This window comes from Macrotis lagotis, chromosome 4 (assembly GCF_037893015.1).
Source record: "Macrotis lagotis isolate mMagLag1 chromosome 4, bilby.v1.9.chrom.fasta, whole genome shotgun sequence".
NCBI lineage: Eukaryota > Metazoa > Chordata > Mammalia > Peramelemorphia > Peramelidae > Macrotis > Macrotis lagotis.
The window spans coordinates 35,304,306-35,329,339 of record NC_133661.1 but is presented as its reverse complement, the minus strand read 5'-3'; the positions used below and the strand labels follow the sequence as shown (position 1 = coordinate 35,329,339).

Here is a 25,034-nt window from a genome sequence, read left to right as displayed (position 1 = left end):
ACGAGCAGAAAGGATAATGATCATTGTTGGAAGGGAAGTGGGAAATCTGGGACACTATTACATTGTTGGTGAAGCTGTGAACTCATCCAACCTTTCTGGAGAGAAATTTGAAACTATGCCCAAAGGGGAAAAAAATGTACATACCCTTTGATCCAGCAATACCACTACTGGGTCTATACCCTGAAGAGATGATGAAAAAAGGGTAAAAACATCACTTGTCCAAAAATGTTCATAGCAGCCCTGTTTGTGATGGCAAAGAATTGGTAATCAAGTAAATGTCCTTCAATTGGGGAATGGCTTAGCAAACTGTGGTATATGTATGTCATGGAACACTATTGTTCTATTAGAAACCAGGAGGAATGGGACATTCAGGGAAGCCTGGAGGGATTTGCATGAACTGATGCTGAGTGAGATGAGCAGAACTAGAAAAACACTGTACACCCTAACAGCAACATGGGAGTGATGTTCAACCTTGATGGACTCGATCATTCCATCAGTGCACAATCAGGGACAATTTGGGGTATCTGAAATGGAGAATGCCATCTGTATCCAGAGAAAGAATTGTGGAGTTTGAACAAAGACCAAGGACTATTGTCTTAAATTTAGGGGAAAAAACCATTATCTTATTGTCTGATCTTGCTATCTCTTATACTTTATGTTTCTTCCTTAGGATATGATTTCTCTCTCATCACATTCAATTTGGATCAATGTATACCATGGAAACAATATAAAGACTGACAAATTGCCTTCTGTGGGGGGAGGGGAAGTAAGATTAGGGGAAAAATTGTAAAACTCAAAATAAAATCTTTAAGAAAGAAAGAAAGAAGGACAGAAAGAAGGAAAGAAAGAAAGAAAGAAAGAAAGAATAAAGAAAGAAAGAAAGAAAGAAAGAAAGAAAGAAAGAAAGAAAGAAAGAAAGAAAGAAAGAAAAAAGAAAGAAAGAAAGAATGCTAAGGAGGGACTATATATTCCAAGGATGGAGAATTTCTCCTATAAGGAAGATCAGAGAAGCCAGTGTCACTAGAAGGAGGAACATGGTTAAAGACTTAGGTCCAGGTTCAACTCTAGCTTGACCACCTGTCACTTATGGGGACAAAGGCCTAAAGGCCAGAGATGACGGCTCATCCAGCTCAACCAACAGCCTTCATAGTTCAATTTGGCAGATTGGGAAGGTCACAAATAGAAATAACATGAAATAAGCTGGAAAAGTTGCCTGAAGGCAGCTAGTCCAAAGTCTTGGGGCCCAGACTGGGAAGCCTGTGGTTTATTTTCAGGGCAATAGAGAATCCCTGAAGGTTTTTGAAAAGAGTTGACTTTGCTAGATTGTTTGCCAGTGGGAGAAGTAGGGGAGTGGGAAGGGAGAAGGGCAGAAAAATGTGTAGCTTATAAATATGCAAGTTGAAAAAATTTCCTAACATGTAACTGGAAAAATAAAATAAAATATCAATTTAAAAAAGTCAATTGTCAAGAAACACAAGGGATAAAAAGAAAGGGAAAAGACAGTCCCTGCCCTCAATGAACTCTCAGTCTCTTGAAGGAAGGGGCAGGGAGACATGCAAACAAACCAGTATATACAAATGAGCTTTACAACAGGGTAAATTGGAGATAATGATAGATGCCTCCAGCCTTAAGGGGAATGAAGCAAGATTTCCTGTGGAAGAGGGATTTTAGCTGATATTTGAGGAAAGCCCAGGAAGCTAGGAGGTGTTGAGGAGGGAGAGCATTCCAGGCATGGGGGACAGTTAAAAGTTGGAAGATGGAATATCTCCATCTTCTTCTTGAACAGAGGGTTTAAGACTTCTTCTACCTCTCACTTTCTGTGAGATTAGACAAATACCTTCACTTTCTCTAGACAGCCTCTAAAGGGATCCCTTCCAGCTCTAATCCTGATCCTATGATGGTGGCCTTGGAAGCCCTGGTCCTAAGATTTGGCTTTGGGGCTCAACCACGGGATCATAAGCAAACAAATCACTTTGCTTATTGCCTACATAGGCATTCTTCATTGTGAGAAAAAGAGCCCAAGGAAGACATTTTATCATGATAATTAAACTCAGCCAATGAAGGTCAGCCATTATACGTCCATCTTCCTAATGAAGAAAGGCCCTTTTGAGAGCAAGGATCAAATTCTGGATCCTTGTACAGTCCTAGCTCAATTCATTTTGTTGAATGACTATTACTGTGTATTAGAATGACTGCATTTCACCAGCTAAGGTAGGACCTGGTACAATAATCAGACATTTATTAAATTATAATAATCAGGCATTTATTAAATTACATCATACATTTAGTATGTTTCTTCCTTAAGGATATGATTTCTCTCTCATTACATTTAACTTAGATCAATGCATACTATGGGAATGATATAAAGACTAACAAACTGCCTTCTGTGGGGGGTGGGGGGAGGGAAGCAAGATGGGGGGAAAATTATAAAACTCAAAATAAATAAAACCTTCCCAACCTTAAAAAATTACAATAATCAGAGATTTATTAAATATCCATTGTTGCTGGCACTGTGTAACTGATAATCCCTTGGTTGGTGACTACATTATCTTCCCATTTTTCACTGCTCTATTGACTATTGTTCTATCATTGTGAATCAATTATAAATTGATGAATTGGGAATCAATGCCTAGAAACATGATATTTGTACATGCTTAGTCTTAGACTGGAAGTCAAGAGATCTAGTTCTAGTCCCTTCTTGACCATTCCCTACCTCTGTGGCCCTGAGCAAGCAGTGTCTCCTCTTGGAGTCTCAGTTTCCTACTCTGTAGAATCAGGAAACGGGACTACAGGTAGGGGGTAGCTATGATTTCTTCCAGAGCTAAGGTTTGAGAGGTCTCTTACTCTCTAGTCCAGAACAGAAAAAAGAGAAAAGAACTTTGAGTCGCCACTCACTTCCACCTGCAGGAAAGAACATTGGCTGCTGTTTGTATCAGGAGAACTCCCAGATACTTCCCACAGACTCATCAGTCTGTTTACCTTCATTTGCCTCTGTTATCATGGAGCAATTTGGCTATAGCTGAACATGAGGTTCAGCTGATTTCCTTTGAGGGGTAAGGGAGGGACTTGGAGGCCCCAGTCATGTCAGTCAGTCATGTCAGAGAAGGGCCCTACCCTTCCCCATTCCCTCCTGAGAGAACCCAGTGGACTCCTCTTGTCAAGATGATGCCTCCTCTCTTCCCCCCATCCTCAGGACCTCAGTGGAAGGGAAATCTGTTCAGTGGCAGCCCAAAGGCAAGCCTGAACAAGAGAGTTAAGCCCTTTTAATGGTTGGCAACTGTAGGAGCCCCAGACTCCCCCCAAACTGGCTTTGCTCTAGAACTTGCCAGTGTTGACCGTTACTCTGGCAACCAAAGGAGCCTTGGGAAATAGCAACTAGGAAGATGCCATCCTGCCTGGGTGATGAGACTCTTAACACTCTTTGTCTTTAGGTAACAGAGCAATAATACTTGGACAACCATTCATTTTTTCTAGGGCCAGAGGAAGCCGTTTTATCATTATGGTGATTTTGTGATACAAATTAAGATAAAAAACAGGAAAGGGAGCTGCCCTGGAGAGAAGAGACAAACAGAAAAGCTTATTGCTTTTTAAATTGATTTCTGGAGGACAAAGGAAGGACAGAAGGCATTGAGCAGCTAGGAAAGGATGCAAGCTCAGGAAAGTGAATCACAGACATTCTCCTCAATTATTCTGTTTCCCTTTGTGCACCTATCTGCAGGGTTAGGATTAGTTATGAGGACATAGCAAGAAAGGGACTGATAAGTAAATCCAAACCAAGTGAAATACTTAGAGCTAGAAGAAAAGAGGGTCCAAGGACAGAAACCTAAGGGACTCCCATGGAGACAGGGTGTGAACCAAAGTTCTGTTTTGCAAAAGGTTAGGGTTGGCTAAGTAGACTAGAGAATCAGCAGCATAAAGACCCAACAGAGCAGACTGAGAAAGCTTGGTCAGAGCCCTAGGAGGAAGTAGGAGAGATCAGTGTCATGAAAAAAAGACCAAGAAAAATGCCATCACTTTTATCAGACTGTTCACCACTGAGGGGAGGGGGGGGGTGGGGGGGGGGATAGAAAAATGGGAAACATAAATATGCAAATGGATGAATGTTGAAAAACTTTCACAACATGTAGTGTCGCAAGAAGAATGTGATCATCAGATAAAGCACCGGCCCTGGAGTCAGGAGGATCTGAGTTCAAATTTGCCTTAGACATTTAATAATTACCTAGATGTATGACCTTGGTTGAGCACATAACCCTATTGCCTTGCAAAAAACAAAAAACAAAAAATCAAACAGAAGCAAGAAAAATGTGATCAACAGGGCCAAAGGCTGCAGTGGGGTCCAAAAGGTTGAGGCCTGAGGAAAAAGTCATTAGATCTGGCAATCAAGTGATCACTGACAATAGTTGTGATCCTATTCGGGATTTTCTTGGCAAAGATCCTGCAATAATTAGTCATTTCCTTTTCTAGCTCATTTTATAGATGAGCAACTGAGGCAAACAGGATGAAGAGATTTGCCCAGGGTCACACAGCTAGTACAGATTTGAACTCACAAGAGGAGTCTTTCTGACTCCAAGAATTGGCACTCTATCACCTAGCAACCCCATAATTGATCCCAATTCAATACAATTCCAAAGGATCTATGGTGCCATGATGAAAAATGCTCTCCAAGAGAAAACTGAACTTTGAGTACAGATTGAAGCATATGTTTTTTTACTTTTTTTTCTGTCTTTTTACTGTTTTGTTTTTAAAACATGGTTATTATGGAAATGTTTTTTGCGTACTTTAATGGATATATTGCTTGCCTTCTCAATGATCAGGGGCAGGGAGAGAAGAGAGGAAGAAAATTTGGAACTCAAAACTATTTTAAATGTTAAAAATAAACTAAAGATCACTGATAACTTTGGAGAAGGGTTAGGTTGAACAATGACATCAAAAGGCAGACAGTAAAGAGTTAAAAAAGAGAAAGAAAGGGAACATTGACTGTAGATATGACTTTCCAGATTTTCTACAAAAGGAAGGAGTGGTATGGGACAACAGCCACCAGGGAGGGGTGAATCAAGAGATGGTTTTTTAAGAATGAGGAAGACCTGAGCATGTTTGTAAGCAGAACAGAAGCAGCCAGTAGCAGAAAAGCAGAGATAAGGGGCAGCTAGGAGGCAAAATGGATAGAGCACCAGCCCTGGAATCATGAGGACCTGAGTTCAAATCCAGACTCAAATACCTAATAATTACCTAGCTGTGTCATCTTGGGCAAGTCTCTTAACCCCATTGCCATGTAAATAAGAATTAAAAATAAAGAAATGCAGAGATAAATGAAAAGAAAGGCTAGAGTAGAGAATGATAGAAGAGGCAATGTTGAAGTTAGGCTAGAATGGTATTTGTCCCTGTAGAGGGGTTTGTCTTGGCAAGGAGATGGACCAGCTCATGTTGTTAAGATGTGAAATAGTGACAAAAGGCACATGGGAAATGAGGAGCGGAAAAGGAAGCTCTCAGCAAATGGTCTCGATTTATTCAGGGAAATGTGAGGCAAGAGTGTCAGCTGAGAGGTTGGAGGAAGAGTTTAAGAGATTTAGACACAGAGGGGTGAAAAGGTGTGGAAAACTGCTCTGATGAGAATAAAAGTGTAAGAGGATTGTCTTGCTGCAATGAACACCCTCATACAAATGGGATACCTTAACGTACCACAAAGTATTGTGACTTTCTCCAGCTTCTTTGAGCAGCACTTAGCAGAAGCAAAGAAAAAAGTGGGAGTAATCCAGAGCAGGGGCTGGGCAGGGGAAGACTGGCATAGGATAAGGGGGCATGGGACTGGAGAGAAGAGGCCAGTGTAGGATTGAACCGATTTGCCAGGAATCAAGAGAATGTAGCCAGTGCAGATAAGGGACAAAGGGAATGATGGGAGATTTCAAGGCAATTGTTGAATTCCTTTCAAAATGCTACCTCTGCTCTGCTCAGCTTTTCTTGGTCTTCTTAGCTAGCAATAGCCTTTCCCTTTCCCCTAGATATTTAAAGTCAGGATCATAGACTGAGATGACCTTTGAGCTAATCTAACCCAATCATCTCATTTTATAAGAAAATTAAAATCTTGAATGGGATCCGGGCTCAAACACTTAGGAATTACCTAGCTGTGTGGCCTTGGGCAAGCCACTTAACCCTGTTTGCCTTGCAAAAACCTAAAAAAAAAAAAATTTGAATGGGAAAGTAGCAGGTTCAAATTGATCCAGGCAGCAAATTGATGAGACAAGATTCCAATCCGGGTCTTTGGATACCAAATGCATGTTTCACCAGAGCTCCCCACGTCTTCTTCTTCTTCTTTTTTTTTTTTGCAAGGCAAGTGGGGTTAAGTGGCTTGTCCAAGGCCACACAGCTGGGTAATTATTAAGTGTCTGAGACCAGATTTGAACCCAGGTACTCCTGACTCCAGGTCTGGTGCTCTATCCACTGCATAACCTAGCCACCCCTCTCCCCATGTCTTCTAAATCCCCCTGATTTAAACACTGCAGAGATGCTTCCTGAGACTATTTTTTGTCTCATCAAAGACGTGGTTCTGAGCATGTGGTAAGCATCAACTAAGGACATGATGGCATAAGGATGGGTCACTGAGAAGCAGCCCACCTCTTTTTTTCACTGTTAGACCTTTTAAGAGTCTCCCGTCATGGTCCATCAGTGACTTTGCTTCTGAGCTTTTCCCTTCCTGAAGCCCCAAACTCTCAATGATCCAGTTCGATGGCTTCCTCCTCTACCATTGGAAGCCAAGGGACTTGCCAATGGTGCAGCTCAGATTGAATCAAGGTGTGGATGAAGGCTCCCCGGAGACAGCTTTAATGATATTACCACCACTGGACACCTGAACCATTAAGAGACTCAGCCAGTCTCCTAACTCCTCATATCCAGGGACTCTTAGCTTTTGTGTGTGTGTGTGTGTGTGTGTGTGTGTGTGTGTGTGTGTGTGTGTGTGTGTGTGTGCATTGGACCCACCTCTCTGGTAACCTGGGGAAAATTATGGACACATGAAAGTGATGTTTTTTAAACTGATAATTGAAGGAATGTTAAATTTCAGTTAGAGATTAATGATAGTTCTTTTATTCAAATTCATGGACCCCCTTTAAAGCCTGCAAAGAATTGGAAATTTGAGGAGAGAATGAGCTGAGTAAGTTATGGAATATGAGTATTATGGAATACTATTGTTCTTTAAGAAATCGTAAGCAGGGGCGGCTAGATGGTGCAGTGCCGGCCCTGGAGTCAGGAGTACCTGAGTTCAAATCCGACCTCAGACACTTAATAATTACCCAGCTGTGTGGCCTTGGGCAAGCCATTTAACCCCATTACCTTGCAAAAAAAAAAAAAATCGTGAGCAGCCAGACTATAGAGAAGCATGGAAAGACTTCCATGAATTGATGCTATGTGAAGTGGTTAGAACCAAGAGAACATTATTCAACTATGACAGATACAACTCCTCTCAGCATTTTAGTGATCCAGGAAAGACCTGTTAGGGAAAATGTCATACACATCTAGAGAAAAAAATATGAATTCTGAATGCAGACCAAAATTTACTATGTTCACTTTTTAAAACTTTTGTTTTTTCTTATGTTTCCCCCCCCCTTGGTTCTAATTCCTCTTTCACAACATGACTAATATAGAAATATGTTAAAACACATTTGCACACGTACAAGTTTTATCAGACTGTTTGCTGTGGTTGAAAAATAAAGAACCAGGGGAGTCTAGGTGGCGTAGTAGATAAAGCACTGGTCCTGGAGTCAGGAGTACCTGGGTTCAAATCTGACCTCAGACACTTAATAATTAGGTAGCTGTGTGGCCTTGGGCAAGCCACTTAACCCCATTTGCCTTGCAAAAATCTAAATACACACACACACACACACACACACACACATACATATATATATGTATATATATATTATTGGTTTTGGTAAACAAAGTAAACCTCAAATGAACATTTTCTTTAAAGTATTTTTACTGATTTTGGTAAAGTAAACCACCAATGAACATTTTTTTGTTTTAATGTATTTTTATTGATTTTGGTAAACATTTTCCTAATTACACTTTATTCTGGTACCTAAAGCAGTCAGGAATTTTTGCTGGCTGAGGGATTGACCTTTGCGCATTAACTGAACTGTTGCCTCTAAAATTCCCTTGCAATTATTCTTTTATTTTATGTCTTGTATGTACGTAGTCCTTTGCATGCTGTCTCCCCATTAGAATGGGACCTCCAGAGAGCAAGTACCATATTGATTCCTGTGTATCCCCCTCTGTCTGGGTGAAGGCTTAGTATACAACCAATGCTGAACAAATGGTTGAGGGCTGCTTGTTGCCCCTCTTCTCCCCCTGCCCCCAGCACCACAGTGCTCTCTGTATAACAGCTTTGTGGCTCTGCAACATTTTCAGCTGTCTTCAAAAGCTACTTTCCAAAATTCTCTCCCAGAATTCCAGGTCTTATTCTCCCATACTTGGGGCGAAGGAGAGGAACTGGCTGGGCCTTTCAGTTATTCAGGCAATCTGGTGATTCTACCTTCTTTTAGAGTTTTGGTGTGATGGGGGAAGGATGGTGAGGAGACACAGATTCCTGGGCTTCTAAGGAAGGGAATGAATGAATGAATGCATGCATGCAGCCCATCGGACAGATAAAGGAGGCCCAGCCACAGAGGCAGCTGGCCCTGACAAGAAGGCCGCTTCTATCCACGCTGCCACATTGCCTCTGCGCCCCTAAGTGTGCTAGATAAGGCGGCCCGGGCTGTATCAGTAAGCACCGGCCCCCCACAAAGGCGACAGCAGCCAGGGATGCGCGGCGCGGCCCTGTCCTCGGGACGCTAAGGAAAAACTTAGGGGGGCTATCAGCACGGCCCAAGGCCCCAGGAAACCGCTGGTCCCCGTTCCGATGGGCCGGGGCCGGGGCCGGGTGGGGAGCGAACCTGGGGGGCCTGGTGACACTTACCTTAGGGCCCCTTGTCCCCCGACCGCCTCCCTAGCTTGGGGACAGTGGCCTCCCCGGCGCCGGCCTGCTAGGCCACCTTTCTGAACGGAGGGCCACTGGGGCTCTGGGGGGCAAAAGCTTAGTTCCGAGGCACCGGGCGTCCCTGGCGCCCCCCCCCCCCATTCCTTGCTTCTTCACGCACAAGATGCGCTGAGACCCTGCGGCTGGTCTGCCCCCAGGGGTGACGGCCACGGCCACGGCCACGGCCACGGCCACGGCCCCCGGGCGCGCTCCGCAGCGGCGGCTTCCAATTCTGAACCGCCTTCCTCATCTATTTTGGGGAAACCCGGGGCCTTGTCCCAAGGCGCCCACCGCCAAACGGGGGCAGCGTGCCGGCACCTGCGGGCCCCCGGGGCGGGGGCGCGGGCTCTGCCCCTGCCCCCGCCGGCGTCACCGCCCCGCGCTGCCCCCCTTTGTTGCGTGGCCCGCGCCCCCCGCTCATCACCCCCTGCCCCCGGGCCCCCCCCTTGCTGCTCCCGCACTCTCCTGCTCCCCCTCCTCCGAGGCGGCCCGCGGGGGGTCCGGCGGCGGGAGCCCTCGTTTCTGGAGTCCGAGCCGGGGCGGGCGCCCCGCAGACCCCCCGGCCCCCGCCGCCCCCGGGGCCCCCCGCCCGGTCGCAGGCCCCCCGGGCCCGGGCGGCCTCGGGGTCGCGGCCCCGCCCCGCTCCCCGCAGCGCCCCGCCCCGGGGCCCCCCGGCGCACAGCGGGGCGCACAGCGGGGCGCGCGCGGCCACACCCCGGCGGGCGGCCAGGCTGGAGCGGCCCCCCAGGCCGGCCGGGGCTCCGCCGCCCCCCGGGCCCCCCGCCCGCGCCAGCGCGCCCTCGCTCGGCCCGTGCAAGCCCTGCGGGGAGGCCGCGCGCGCCCGCGCCGCCGCCAGAGTGAGCGCGCCCGGCCGCCCCCCGGGGCCCGCCCCGCGCCCCCCGCCCCGCGGCCCCGCCGCGCGCCGCCCCGCCGCCCGCCCGGCCCGCCCGGCCCGCGGCCCCAAGCCGCCGCCCGCGCCGCCGCGAGGCCCCCGCCGCCCGGGCCCGGGCCCCGACACGCTGTCCGCCGGCGCCCAGCCCGAGCCCGAGCCCGAGCCCGAGCCCGAGCCCGAGCCCGAGCCCGAGCTCCCCGGCATGGCCCGGGGCGGCGCGCCGCAGAGCTGGCCCGCGGGGGAGGCGGAGACGCGGCCCGGGAGCCCCGAGCCCGAGTGAGCGGCGCGGCCGGGGCCGGGGGGGGGGGCGGGGGGGCTGCGGGGGTGGTGCCCTGGGACACAAGCCCCGGGCCGGGGTCGGGCTCTGGGGGGCAGCCGGGGCCGGGGCGGGGGCGGGGGCGGGGCCGGGGCCGGGGTCGGACTCTGGGGGCCAGCCGGGGCCGGGGCCGGGGCCGGGCCGGGGGCGGGGCCGGGCCGGGGCCGGACTCTGGGGGCCAGCCGGGGCCGGGGGCGGGGCCGGGGCCGGACTCTGGGGGCCAGCCGGGGCAGGGGCGGGGGCGGGGCCGGGGTCGGACTCTGGGGGCCAGCCGGGGCCGGGGCCGGGGCCGGGCCGGGGGCGGGGCCGGGGCCGGGCCGGGGCCGGACTCTGGGGGGCAGCCGGGGCCGGGCCGGGGCGGGGCCGGGGCGGGCGGCGGGGCCCCGACCCCCCTGCCGCAGCTCCCGCCGCGCCGCCCCCGCGGCCCCTCCGCGCACCCCGGGCCACTGTGGCGTCAGCGCGGCGCAGGAACCTTCCGCGCCGCCCCATAAGAGCGCGGCGGGGGCCGCGGGGGCCGAGGCGCGCAGGGGCCGCGGGGCGGGCGGGCGAGGCCACAGCTGGGGGTCCCGGGCGGCCGGCGGCCCCGTCCGCGCCCCTCGGGCAGCCGCTGCCCTGACCCGGCCCCTCCCGCAGGGCCAAGATGGTGAAGGAGACGGAGTACTACGACATCCTGGGGGTGAAGCCCAGCGCCGCCCCGGAGGAGATCAGGAAGGCCTACCGCCGCCTGGCGCTCAAGTACCACCCGGACAAGAACCCGGACGAGGGCGAAAAGGTGAGGGGGGCGCCCGGGGCGCGGCCCCCGCGGCCGGTAACCGCCGGGCCGCCGGGGCGGACGATCCCCGCTCCGGGGCCGGGCCGGGGCCGGCGGACCCCCCCCCCCCCCCGGGCCGGGGCCGGGCCGCGGCTCCAAACGGCCGGAGGAGGCCGGGGGCCCGGGGGGGCTTGGGGGAAGGACGGAGCCCCGTCCCCCATGGGGGTCCGGGAGGAAGGGGGCCCCGCCGAGCTCCCTCCGGAGCGGGGCCCGGGCCCGGGCCCGGGCCCGAAGCCAGGCCGCGCGTCCGGGCCCCAGCCCCGGCCCGGCCTCGGCGCGGCTCCCCTGCCCGGCCACCTCCCCGCCCCCAGGCCCCCCCCCGGCACCCGCCCGCTGCTGTTTGGTGCCTATGGAAACAGCCCTGGCCCCGGGCCGGCCGCGGGGCACCGGTGGGCACCGAGCCGGGTTATATTTAGCTCGGGCCCTCCGCCCCCGGCCCAGCTTAGAACACTCGCCCGGGGCCCGGGCCCGGCCGCGTTCCAGGCTATATTTAGGGGCCTCGGCCCCCGCCGCACGGGGCGCCTTGAGGTCGTGGCCGCCAGGCGGGCATCGCCCTGACCCTGGTGCTGGTTCTCGGAAAATGTGATTCAGGATGCTGAATGCCCGATGGGCCCAGCGTGCCGTCAGCTCCCAAAGGGTCACCTTAAGGCACAGGCTTTTCTGTAACACAGAGCCGGGTCCTGATCAACCCGGATCCAAAGACCCCATGCCCACAAAATAAAACCTAGCACCTCAGATCATCCGTGCCCGCAGACTCCGGTCCCCACCCCCATTCTTCCCTTTCATAGATTTAGCCATTCTCACTGGTCTCAGTTCTGCCATTCCCACTGCCCACTTATCAACGCCCCCCCCCCCCCAGACCCTATAGATTTCTCTCCAGTGACCACCAGCACTTTTTTTAAGAAATCCCTCCCGTGTATGTCATTCACTCCCTTTGACCTTGCCCATTCACTAAGCTAATTCTCTTTACCATGGTGTCATGGGGTCCACCTCTTGTTAGAGGAAAGCAAGGCCTTCGGGGGCAGTGCCAACCACTGCTTTTTTGGGAGCCGTGGGTACTTGTGTTGTCTAAGGAAATATTTGTGGTGCAGGCAGGTGGTTTTATGTTAACATTTTCAGTGGTTATGTATTCTTAAGCTGTACTAGAATAATTTTCATAACTGAATGTTGAAATGAGTGTGCCAGTATGCCAGAGTCTTAGAAATCCATTTTTGCTAGCTAGAACACATTGTACACATCCGGACGGACCCACGGCCTAATTTATCCAAGCTTGTCTTCTTGGGTTGAGTTTAATTATGGTTCTGACATGAAAGGGGGGAGGAGGAGGAGAGTAGAGACCAGCTCATCCTTTCCAGTTCGTCCTTATCTAAGATTAGAGAATCCTGGAGTTGGAAGGGATTTGCCAACCAGACTTTGTTTTTTACAGATGATGAAGTGAACTTGCCTAAACTAAGAGCCCGAGACAGGTAGTAAATAAAATAAGAGCTGGGATTGGAACTCAAGTCCTCAAACTCCAAATCCATTATCCCTTTCCTAAGACTAGGGGAAGGTTCTCAAGTGGAAAGCACACAATGGCGATGCCGCTATGTCTTAGTAGAAGAAACAGGCAAGAACATTACATATTAGTGAAGAAACCATAACTCTAGACCCCTCATCTTACAAAAGAAGGAAAAAGTGAGTTGTGGACTAGCCCATTTAGTGAATATAAAAAGTAAAAAAAGGATGAGAGAGAGGTTTCCACAGAGGAGAGTAATACCTTGGATGATATCTGCAGAGAGAGGGGCTTCCTTTCCAATAAATAACCCCACTCTTGAGTTGATGAAGTCCTCACACAGCTACCAAATTCTGTTGGGGCTACTACTTTGGGTTTTATTCTTACTGATGACCATATGAAGAGAGTAAGACCTCTTTCCCTTCCTCTGCCTGTTCAGGGGAGGCTTGGGTTTGCTCATTCCATCTTGTTGTGAGACGTTGCTAAGCATCAGCATTACCTAGAAGTTGTGCTTGTGGTCAAGCTATTTATTCACAGACTCTACCAGTTTCAGGCCAGCCGCTTTTGGGGAGATCAGAATGCACATGTGAGGCAACCAGTCAGTTTGGGTCACTTTTAACTTCTATTAGCTAACAGGTAGGGCTCAAAGTTAACATTTATTTAACTAAGACAACCGTTTGCAGGTAAGGTTCAAAGCTATGTACAGATGGAAGTACCAACCAAACTTTGGGGGTACTGATGATGCTGGGGCCAGTTTCATTGTCTTTTGTCTCTTTGGCCATAGTATTCAGACTGAATGTCGAGAGCTAGAAGATTAGCAGGAAAGTCGTGTTACTATTTAAGTGTCAAATATAAGAATACTTTGGGGCGGCTAGGTGGCACCAGCCCTGGAGTCAGGAGTACCTGGTTTCAAATCCAGTCTCAGACACTGAATAATTACCTGGCTGTGTGGCCTTGGGCAAGCCACTTAATCCCATTGCCTTGCAAAAAAAACCCCCCAAAAAACTAGAAAAAATTTAAGATACTTTAAAAATGTGCAAAAACTTCAGTTTCATGTACAATCTTCTGTTATTTTAAAGTTCTAATAAACAAGAAAATTTAGAAGTTTGAACTTATCTATACTTTTTGTCTTTAAATGACAAATTACCATGATTTGAAGAGCAAACTTATCCAAACACTTATCTATTTATTACTACAGAGGAAAAAATGGTCTCAGTTAACTAAAACCCCTCAGGTTGTAAGCCCCCTCCTCCTCCTCCTCGGTAGTCAATGTTTCTCATTGTGCTTTTGATGATGGACATAGCCATTGTGCATGGGAGACTCCCCAGTTTCTGAGGGCAGCTTGACCCACATTTCAGTTCCAAAGTCCCGATTCTCTTTTGTGTGACTTAAGGTGCTACGTGATTCCCTGTCTACAGAAGGGGACTGATATTAGCTACTTCCTTAAAGAAATAATGTACAAAGATGTGCACAGTTATATTTGAGCTCTGATCATGATATGCATAATAAACGTAGGCTTTAAGATAACGAGGGCTCTTCGGGCCTCACAGAAAGAATGTGAAGTCATAAAGTGACCAGCACATGTTTTACATATATAGGAAAACAGAACAATCGTGGTCGAGGTGACCTGTCTTGGCCATAAATCACCCAAGAGTGAAAAAGGAAAAGGCAAACAGGATACCTCACATGGTTCTTGAGCAGGAGTCCCAAGGTCAAATGGTGGTTCGGGCATTGGCTGGCAACACAGGCATGGTCATGGATGGGGTCCCTCATCTGTAAAAGCTGGTATAAAGTTGTCCTCTTGTCCTGTTGTACCTATCACTTGGTAACCCCTCCAGTCAAAAGCAAGCTACTGTTACTAGAGTAGCAGCCAGGAGGAATAGCTGCTATTACGCTGTTCGATTCAGTCTCTGGTTTTGTAGTTACTGTTTTTGTTTTTGTTTTCAAGTTTAAACTCATCTCCCAAGCTTATGAAGTACTTTCAGATGCAAAGAAAAGGGAAATTTATGACCAGGGTGGGGAACAGGCTATTAAAGAAGGAGGCACAACAAGCGGCAGCTTCTCGTCACCCATGGATATTTTTGACATGTTCTTTGGCGGTGGAGGACGGATGACTAGAGAGAGAAGAGGTAAATGGTCTTTGGGAGTTCTTTTGAAAGGTCAAAAGCCTTAAATTTGCCAGAAAATGGTCCTCTCCTAATCCATTCAATTTAAGTTCATGAGAAACACGATGAAAAAGACTGAATGTCCATATCCTTCTGTAGAGCATTTGAACATAGCATCTTCGGGATTATGTGAATATAAGATGTCTTGGAAGTTCATTGTTATTTAAGTTAATAAGTATACTTTAGTTTACTAATATAGAGGTAAAATATTCTTTATAGAACAGAGCTTCCAGGAGTACAGAAATAGTTTGGGGTTGGGGGGAGGAGGGAAGTTTGTGAACTTGGACAGGAAAAAAATTATATTTTCATTTTCACTAATATTAGTGAGATTTAATATTTTCTTCAATTTTGAATGAAGGCAACAAACATTATTCTGAGAAAAGAAGTCCTTAGGTTTTCACTAGCCCAACAAAGTATCAGATTACCATGACACCCCCCCCAAGATTACAAACTTTTGTTATAAAGAATTGCTTAGAAACCAAACAATCCTCTTTCCCTCCCCTTCATAAAGTAAGTTTGTTGTGGTTTTAAGTGCCCAGCCCATACACCCAACAAAACCAGTTGCTTAGCACAATACCTAAACAGCAAACTATTGCTTAAATGAATGCTCCTTCAGTGGAGCCAGCTTTCCTGGTTGCTGAGCTGTGCCTGCCTTGTCTTCAAAGTAGAAAATAACATTTATTGATCCTTTATTGATGAAATGAGGAGTTCTACAAGGTGAATATTCTAGTTAAGTGAAGCTTCTCCCTATCCCATCTTGTCTGATGGAAGCAAGGCATTTTATAAACCTGGTTTATAATATAGTGTGATAATTCAGCCAAGTGTCTTCCGCAGTATGGAAGTATGTTGTTAGGGACATGCTAAAGGGCCCCAGACTTGGACTTTCCCAAATAACTTTTTTCTGAATTGATCTCTGATAGCGTTTCTTTACCGTATTCCCCTTTCCCTCTCTAGGTGGCACAGTGGATAGAGCACTGGCCTTGAGTCAGAAATCCATCCTCTGATACAACACAACACTAACTGTGTGACCCTGGGCAAGTCACTTAACTCTGATTGCCCCCAATGCAGGGTCATCTCCAGTTGTCCTGATTCCTATCTGGTCACTGGACCTAGACATCTTTGGAGGAGAAAGTGAGATTAGGGATTTAGCATCCCTTCACTCCAATCCAATTCATGTGCTTGTCATGGCATCACGTCCCTGATACTGTAATCTTCGAGAATGAAGGACAAATATTATTGCTATTATTATAATCTGATATACAGTTGGGAAAAACATTACCAAGTTATTAGATTTGCTCGTACATTAAAAATTATTGCAGCCCTTTGAAAAGGTGGGGGGGCTTATTTTCTTACTGCTTACTTTTAAACTTAACATTTTTATAGTTGTGGCTAAAATATCCGAACTTCAATAAGTTAGGTATTTATAAATGTACATCTTTTCACTTGTTGTTTCACTAACCAGATAGAAGGAACTAGGTTATCAGCTCTAAAAGACAAAGAATGCAAGAAATTAAAATGTGTCTTTTTAATGAGAATTATCTAAATTCATTCTGTCCCAAACATTGGTTACAATACATTTCTTTGCTTCCTGCAAAACTATCAAGTTTTTAAAAATATGCAAAAATGCTATTGAGAACTCAAGGATGTGGGGCAGCTAGGTGGCACAATGTACCAACCCTGGAGTCAGGAGGACTTGAGTTCAAATCCTCAGACACTTAGTAATTACCTAGCTGTGTGGCCTTGGGCAAGCCACTTAACCCCATTGCCTTGCAAAAACAAACAAACAAAAATCTCAAGGATAAAAGACAGAGCCATTTAAAGTTAGCTTGTATATTTTACATGCTAAAAAAAACCAAACTTGTTTAATGATTGAGGTAGTTTTTACTTTCCTGAAATAAGCAGAAACCTTGTTTATGTTGTTTTATTTTATACTGAATAAAGGGTGACCTTTCTACTTCACTCAGATTTGTTCTAAGAAAGTTAATGTAGAAAATTATTTAATTTTTAATTGTAACTAAGATGCAGAACTCTCAGATTAAATTAAGAGGTAACTAGAACAGCTGAATTCACAGAAATCTAGAGGTGGAAAAACTCTCTGAGTTTATTCCCCTTCTGGCCAAAGAGAAACACTAGATGAGATAGAAACTCTCTCCTGGTTTAAGGGTGATGACTCGTTTTTAAACCTGAATGATGACATATGTCCTGATATTTGTGTACTTTTTCTCGGAAGGCAAGAATGTCGTGCATCAGTTGTCTGTATCGCTTGAAGACATATATAATGGAGTCACAAGGAAACTAGCACTCCAGAAAAATGTAATTTGTGACAAATGTGAAGGTAATGAAATGGTGGCGGGGAGGACAGGAGGAAGGTTCTTTACAGACTAGAGAATCCAATGCACATTTTTGTGTGTAAAGTAATAAAGTTAAACACAACAAATGACACTCAGAAAAGATACACACCTCTATTCTTCCTTATTCATAGTTTGCTTTCTCACAAAGTAGAGATTTACTGCCTGCCAGAGAAAACTGAAATTTTATGCCATTCAAAGTCTATGCAGTTCTATTAATATACATTTTTAAAATGTCCCTCATTGTTAAAAAATATATATATATATATATTGAGGGCTATGCCTAGAATCGGGAAGACCCATTCTTCCTGAGTTCAAACCTGGCTGCAGATATATTACTAGCTGTGTGACCCTGGGCAAGGCATTTCATCCTATTTGCTGTTTCTTCATCTGTAGAATGAGTTGGAGAAGGATGTCAAACTATTTCTCTGCCAAGAAAAAAATGCCCAAAAAGGGGTCAGGAAAAGGAAAAAACTGAAAAATGACTCCACAACAACCAAAAAACTCCAAATTTTAATGTGGTCTGCAGGATACAGCAGACCAAAAGAAAATATTTCATTCAACTTTCAAGCTGTTTTCAAAAGAACAGGCAAACTTATCAACATGTTGTCACTATCCAAAGCTTTCAGGTTGTTTTTTTGCTCTGATTAACTCTGAGGAGATCATAATTTCATTTTTGTTTTGCTTCACTAGGAATTGGTGGGAAAAAAGGATCTGTTGAAAAATGCCCCCTCTGTAAAGGGAGAGGAATGCAAATTCACATCCAGCAGATTGGGCCAGGAATGGTCCAGCAGATTCAAACAGTGTGTCTTGAATGTAAAGGCCAAGGTGAACGGATTAACCCCAAGGACCAGTGTAAGAACTGTAATGGCTGCAAAGTTGTAAGAGAGAAAAAAATTATAGAAGTTCACATAGAAAAAGGTGAGAACCCAGGGATACCATCAAGTTCCCACCCCTATCCCCAACCTTCTTTTTCCCAGTGAACATCCAGGCATCCAAGTAAGCTCAGAGGACTCAAAACACTCCTAAATTGTAGAAGGTTCTGTCCTAATCTAGTTCAGCATAATCAGTGGAGAATTAAAATCTGGCATAGATTTTATCAGTTTTCCTAAAAGTACCAGAAATGCTTCTTACCTCTATCTCTTGTGGATAAAGGCAGTCTTCTTTTCTAGGGTTTTTCTCTTCTCCCCCTTTTTCTGATACTGTGAACTGCCATCTTTTGAAAGCTTAGATGATTCCAAGGTGAACTGAACTGTTTTCTCTTGATTTGTTAACTGCTGATTTCTTCTAGGATTTCTTTTGGAGATCTCCCTTAGCCCCTAATCCTTTATTTGTTCCCTTCTTTTGTCTCCAAGTGCTTAGGAAGCTATCCTTATATTTTTCTTTCCCTTCAGATTCTTGAAGCTATCTCATTGTAATATTCCCTCCCTGCTCCATCCAGTTGTCCCAACATAGAAAACAGACATAATGCCATTCTTGATGTCTACCAGGCAATAAAACAGCCCTCTTTCAAACTTAAGTCCTCTACAAAAAAGCTGTTCAATTGATAGGAGTACATTTTACAAGCAGCAAACGATCTGTCCCCCCAATACCAAAAAGTACAAGACCCAGTATCAAAAAGTACAGTGCTGTCCTTCATTCTTTTACATTTAAAGATTCATTTTTTGTGTGTGTATCTTCTATCAGCGTTACTTTGCTAGGGTTTAATAGTGTCAGATACACCTACATGTATCACAAAATGAGAATGAGTGAATTCTACAAATAAATCCAAATGGCATAGAGAAGCATCAGCCCTATTCCACACTGCCAATGACTTGGCTGCATGACCATGATTTATGATAAAACATGTGATCTTTCCTTTCTCATTTTCTTATCTGTTAAAAAAAAAAGTCATGTTAAAGGTAGAGTTCTGAGCCTGGAGTCAGGAAGACCTGAGTTCAAATTCAGACTCATTCATAGTACCTGTGTGAGCCTAGTCAAGTCACTCAATATCAATCTACCTATTTCCTCAACTGTAAAATGATGATGATAGCACCACCTACCTCCCACCACATACCTCCCGAGGATCTTTGTGCAGATGAAATGAGAGATACATAAAGTGCTCAGTACATAGTAGTAGCTGTTCTACAAACATGTATCCCTTCCCAGCCACCTTTGTTTACCAAAAGACACATCATTTAATAAAATGATTAATAAGGGATGCTGTTTCCTAGGTATGAAAGATGGACAAAAGATTATGTTTCATGGAGAAGGAGATCAGGAGCCTGAGCTGGAGCCTGGTGATGTCATCATTGTGCTTGATCAGAAGGATCATGGTATCTTCCAGAGAAGAGGTCATGACTTGATAATGAAAATGAAAATTCAGCTCACTGAAGCTTTGTGTGGCTTCAAAAAGACCATCAAAACACTGGACAATCGAACTCTTGTTATAACTTCAAAGCCAGGTGAGTTTTGGGATAGAAGAGCATTGCTGTTGATTATAGATCACACTGTTTTGTCTGGGAATGTTCCATGGTATTTTCTTGCTTCTGTCATTCAGTGAAATAACTTCACTACACAGGTGACATTAGTCCATTTTCATTTTTTGCAGTAGCAATCCTCCTCTGGGTCCTGGGTGGTAAAGTTAAAACAAAGGAAAACTCCAGACACATATAGGCAGATACACACACACACACACACACACACACACACACACACACACACACACACACACACGAAGATACTTGGCCAATGATTGCACATTTTTAGTTTATCCTGAAGTTGCTCCTAAAAGAACAGTGGAAGTTCCACTTTCTTCCAGTCACTGTTGAGGAACAATCACTCAGACACAAATGGGCTACAAGGCTTAGAATCAGACAGAATATCCAGACACCCAAGCCTGCGAAGGGTGTTTGAACAAGACATTCTGGAGAGCCTTTTATTTTTTTAACCAGGTTTTTTCCATGTTACTGCCCAGGCCATGATGATTTCTCCTTCAGTTAGTTTATGAGCCTATACCATTCAGGTCTTTCTAGGTTTAAGGATCAAGAGTTGAAGAAACAGGAATGAGTGAATAGCTAATGGAACCCAAAGCCCATATTGAGTGCTGATGTCCTTGCAGCCCAGTGCCAAGAGTGGAAAGGAATGGAAGGACAAGTGGAACCATGAGTAAACACTTTAGAATTGACTGTCCTCTCCAAGGAGCCTCTCTTCCATGTCTCTCTCTCTCTCTCTCTCTCTCTCTCTCTCTCTCTCTCTCTCTCTTGTCTTCTCTTCTTTGGGACTGATTCACTTACCTGGTTTTTCCCATCTACCCAGACCTTTTTTTCCTTTCTCTTTGATCATACATTTGTATGTGTTATTTTCTCCTGCACCCTTAAAAAACGTTAGATTTCCATATAGTGGGGGTGGGGGAGTACAGTGGTGTTAGGGAAGGTTTTGAACCGCTCCTTAAAGGAGCTCATGTGCCCTGTAGTCCTTGTTATTGTCAGGGGGTTCAGTTAGCACCTCCAAATGAGAAAGGGGCAGGGAATCAAATGTGCATCTGAGAGGTTCCCACCCTTGCAGACCCAGAAGCAGTGCTAGAACTTAGCAAGACTGTGCTGCTAACAGACTAGAGGGGAGGGAGGGAGAAAGATAGAAAAACAGGAAGATTTCTAGACTTGAGCCCAAGAAGGGAGAGAAAAACTCCTTATCAGAATTCTCTCATCTTTCTCTTCCTGTCTTCTCCCATCCCTTTCTTATATCACATCTCTCTCCTTTCCTTCTATAGTCATACTTCATTAATACTGAGATGTGGCTATCTAGAAACATCAGCTTCCCATACTGACAGAGGAAAGAAGCCAGATTTTAAAAAACCTTTAGGGATCCCAATTCATCCATTTTTTTCTAACCCCTCAGGCTCCACATTTCCATCTGCTTAACTTAATTTTAGATAAAATTCTAACAAGACCACTTGTCTAGTTCTTAAGTTCAAAATAAATCAGAAAAGGGAAAGAAGGATGAGTTGTTAGAAGCAGTCACAATATCAGCAAGTCAGTTAACAGCTGACCTTGAATAGAGATGGAAAAGAATTCAAAACCCAAAATAATACTGATGTGAAGTCTATACATAGCTGAAGTCTAAAAGAATTACTGTGTTAACAATATGGTAACAATTTATTCATAATGAGATTTCAGGCTCTTTAATAAAAGGGTTGTATTCAGTTTTTCTTAGTTTTAACAAAGTAGTTTAAAGTAGAAGAAAAAATGACCATTTGAAAAAGATTTCCATCAGAAATATTTAAAATTCAGATTTCTAATATTTGAAGAAAAAGTTGCTAGAAATCTGTTTGCATGGAAATCTTGTGTTCCCTGAAGACAGCATGCATCTTTTCTCCTTTCTCCCACATTTCTCCTCTTGGTCATTTATCTATGTTCAATAATATTATTGTAAAACTACCAGGAGGCCCACTTTCTCCAGATGTACACAAGTCATAAAATTATATTAAAATTGGACCCAGGCTTGTCACAGAAAAATGACAATTTTGGAGGGATTTGGGGGCTGTAAAACAAAACTATGATAGGGCAGAAATTCATCTTCTCTTTTTGTAATCTTATTTGAGCAGCAAGAGTAATTGGTTCTAAGATTCTAATAGTATATTATCATTGCAGCTCAAGTCTCTAAGTCATCATTTCTGGAAGCATGTCATAGGTAATCTATTTCTTTTCCTATAAGATGCCTTGCTCTGCTTTACAAGAAACCAGTGTCTCCAAGAACCTTAGTTTTATTCCTCAGTTTATATGGGCATTCATTTCTTGATGGAATTTTTATTGTAATTTTTGACCTGGAATAATTTTTAAAGTACATTTCAGAGCAGGATGTCTGTGATAAGACTTCAAAAAATCATTTCCATAAGGAACTTATATGGGGGGGAGGGCAACCTGATTTAACAGTGTTTATTTCTGTGGAAGAAATAGCTTAGAGTATTCAAGTAAGCTTGAGCCAACAGCCTCTGCTGCTTTAAAAGAAAAGAACAAAACCAAACCCCTTTGGCTCGATTGGTTGGACAGAGAGGCCAAGGCAACATCTGGTCCTTAGGTGTTAGCTGGCTCCTGCTTCAGAGGCAGCAGAAGCACTGCACTTCTTTTATCACAGCCTTTTAAAATGTACAACAGCTTAAACACACACACACACACACACACACACACACACACACAATCGAGATTGAGATCAGCTAAAACGTCTAGCTTTCCTTTCATATAAATACAGTTGATGATTCAGGTCTCTTGTCCTGTACTTGTGGGTAAATTTTTTGAATCTTAGTTTGCGCTAACCTCTGAAAGTGCTCTGGACCTTATTGGCAACCCTCCAGTTTAGGTTTATAGTTACAGATGGGGCAGCAGATTGCAGCTCTTGAAGAACCTCCCAGGAGCTTAGGAGTCCCTCATGACAAGCACCAGGTGGCCCCTTGATGATGAGAATCTTGTCAAAAACACTCACCCCCATCCTGAATGAGAACTAGAAGCATCTAGTCCCCTCATGTGCCTCCAACTCTGATGTGATATCAAATCACCAACAGTAGTTCTTTTCCAAAGTGTTTTAGACTGACTTTTATCCATCCACATGAGGCCTCAAGAGCTGGGGTGTGTTATATTAACGTTTACAGTGTAGTCACCTTTGCCCATCTAATGAGATAGGAAAAAGAAAGGGAGGAAAGAAGGTAGGAAGGAAAGAAGGAAGAGGATCTCGATCTCTCTCTTTCCTTTTATATGCTTGAGTTTTAGTGACCATCACTCTTATTCTGAGGCTGATTTTAGGAGCCTACTACTGAAGCCTTCAACTTCCTCCCCAGTTGGATAAGGATGAAGTATGTGGTGAAATGTTGGAAGGTGGATGCACCAAAGGGAAAATGCTTACCAAAACATGTCCTTGAGGTGTGTGTATATGAGGAAAGAATTTAGAAATTTGTTTTGATGTTGCTGGGAGTTCAAGGACACTCATTAACTCTATGTAGGATGCTCCATGTTAATAAAATCTTCTAATGTTACCCCAGCTGCCTCTGTGCCCAGCCCTTCTCAAATGAGAGATACTGTTACCGCTCTCATAATGGGCAGCAATGACCTGCTTCAGCCAAAGAACTTCATAAAACTTTGCCTTTGAATGTTTGTAAAAGGGTGTGGGTAGCAGAAATCCTTGTGTCTAAATTTCCTACTGGATCATTTTAGAGATATTTTGAGTAGATTTTATATACATACATATATATATATATATCCAATAATACCTTCCAAGGCTTCGAGCACATCCTCCCCAGTTTCACATTGCACTGACAACCTGACTACGTAGGCTGCATGCAGATGTATTGTGGAACTAGAGATTAACCATTTCTGGTACCTAATAAAACCAACCTCTCTAATGGGCAGGTGAAGTGATAAAGCATGGTGACTTAAAATGTGTACGCAATGAAGGCATGCCCATCTACAAAGCACCACTTGAGAAAGGCTCTCTCATCATACAGTTCTTGGTAAGTTTATTTCCTCTAATTACATGAAATCTATTGCAATGACACCCTTTTCCCTTCCATTTATGTGGACTTTTCCCCCTCATCATAGGTGGTCTTTCCTGAAAAACATTGGCTTTCCCAAGAAAAATTGCCTCAGCTAGAAGCTTTGCTTCCACCACGACAAAAAGTAAGAATCACGGACGACATGGATCAAGTAGAACTCAACGAATTCAACCCCAATGAACAAAGCTGGCGACACAACACAGAAGCATATGAAGAAGACGATGAAGGCCCCAGGGCAGGAGTGCAGTGCCAGACGGCGTGACGAGACGTGGTGTGCACGGACTAGCAAACTGATGAATGTAAAGTTGGCACAATGAAAATGGCATCGCTTTAATGGCCTTGTGTGTGGGGTGTCCTGTGTGTGTGTGTATGTATGTGTTCAGCACAAGTAGTTGCTGAGTGTCCCCTTTTTTGGTTGTTTCTTAAGTTATAGCTTAATTTATATTTAAATGTTTCTAAGTGTAAATCACATCCAGTCTGCATATGGAATCTGTTCATTTACTTTCAGGGTGTAGCTTCAAGAAGCCCCTGATTGAATGTTGTGGTTCTCAGGTATCAGTCTCATCCCCCCAGAGCAGAGCTGGAGGAGCCCTAGGGCAATCAGGCAGCCCAACACTCTTCCATAACAGTGAGTGATATCGTCCTCTCGGGGCTCTCACCCACTGTAGCTCAGAGGCCGCTTTGGGGAAGGAAAAGCGCACTTAGGCCCGAGATGTGCCTGCACTCGTTCCCTCAGTCACTAGTCCAACATTCAGCTCACCTTCTGGTGGGGGCTGAGGTCACTCTTCTCACCTCATACAATTACCAGTTTGGATTGGATTCTTATCTTACTACTAAGTCTTCCAAAATGTTTGTTGGTATAAGCAAAAAACAAACAAACAAACAAACAAAAACCCTCACCTATTTGGAGATTCTGTTGGTTGCCTGCTGCCCATCTGATACTGCTTTTTAATGTGGGCACTTCGTGGCCAACTGAGCCAGAGAACATCATTATAATGAATACTTCTCTGGGGATGGATGGATGGGGATGGGGAGGGGGGTGGGGGATTGTCTATACTAAAATAGTAGCAAGCTGAGATATGTCTGTATCTGAGAGGCTTCAGGAACAATTTGTAAGGTTCTGTAAATCAAATTACTATGTTCAATAAGTTGATATTTGCCACTAATTTTACTCACCTGTCCTATAAAATTTAACTTTGAAAATGAATAAGTTTTCTTTTATACTCGCATGAAGGCGTTACTTTCTGTTCTACTCTTTTCCAAGATAGCTCTGCCATATATTTGGAGGTCTTCCTCCTCCACCTCTTCTCTGACAAAACTGTCATTGACCATTAATGGGTCTCTTTTAGTACCGGTCTACCTTGACCTACCCATCAAGTTCTTCCACAGAAGTCCATTATAGGTGATAGAAGGCAGCCAGCCTAAAAAAGGCATGGGCTGGCCATTATTTGTTTCAGTGGACGAGCACATGTGACTGCAG

At 45.4% G+C, this 25,034-nt stretch overlaps 1 protein-coding gene across 3 annotated transcripts; it reads left to right on the top strand.

The window, feature by feature from the left end:
- The first annotated feature begins 10,019 nt into the window (after positions 1–10,019).
- On the top strand, positions 10,020–24,429 carry DNAJA4 (DnaJ heat shock protein family (Hsp40) member A4). Of its 3 annotated transcripts, none has more exons than XM_074232507.1 (8): positions 10,020–10,175; positions 10,849–10,987; positions 14,467–14,647; positions 16,914–17,018; positions 17,725–17,952; positions 19,245–19,475; positions 21,663–21,702; positions 22,809–23,480. In XM_074232507.1, exons 1-8 carry the CDS (start codon positions 10,102–10,104, stop codon positions 22,849–22,851), a joined length of 1,041 nt encoding a protein of 346 aa, XP_074088608.1. In that variant the 5' UTR covers positions 10,020–10,101; the 3' UTR covers positions 22,852–23,480. The 3 variants fall into 3 exon arrangements, with proteins under 3 accessions (XP_074088608.1, XP_074088607.1, XP_074088606.1); XM_074232506.1 differs by having other exon boundaries at positions 22,776–23,480; XM_074232505.1 differs by lacking the exon at positions 21,663–21,702 and adding an exon at positions 23,601–24,429 and having other exon boundaries at positions 10,024–10,175; positions 23,412–23,512.
- The last annotated feature ends 605 nt before the right edge of the window (positions 24,430–25,034 follow it).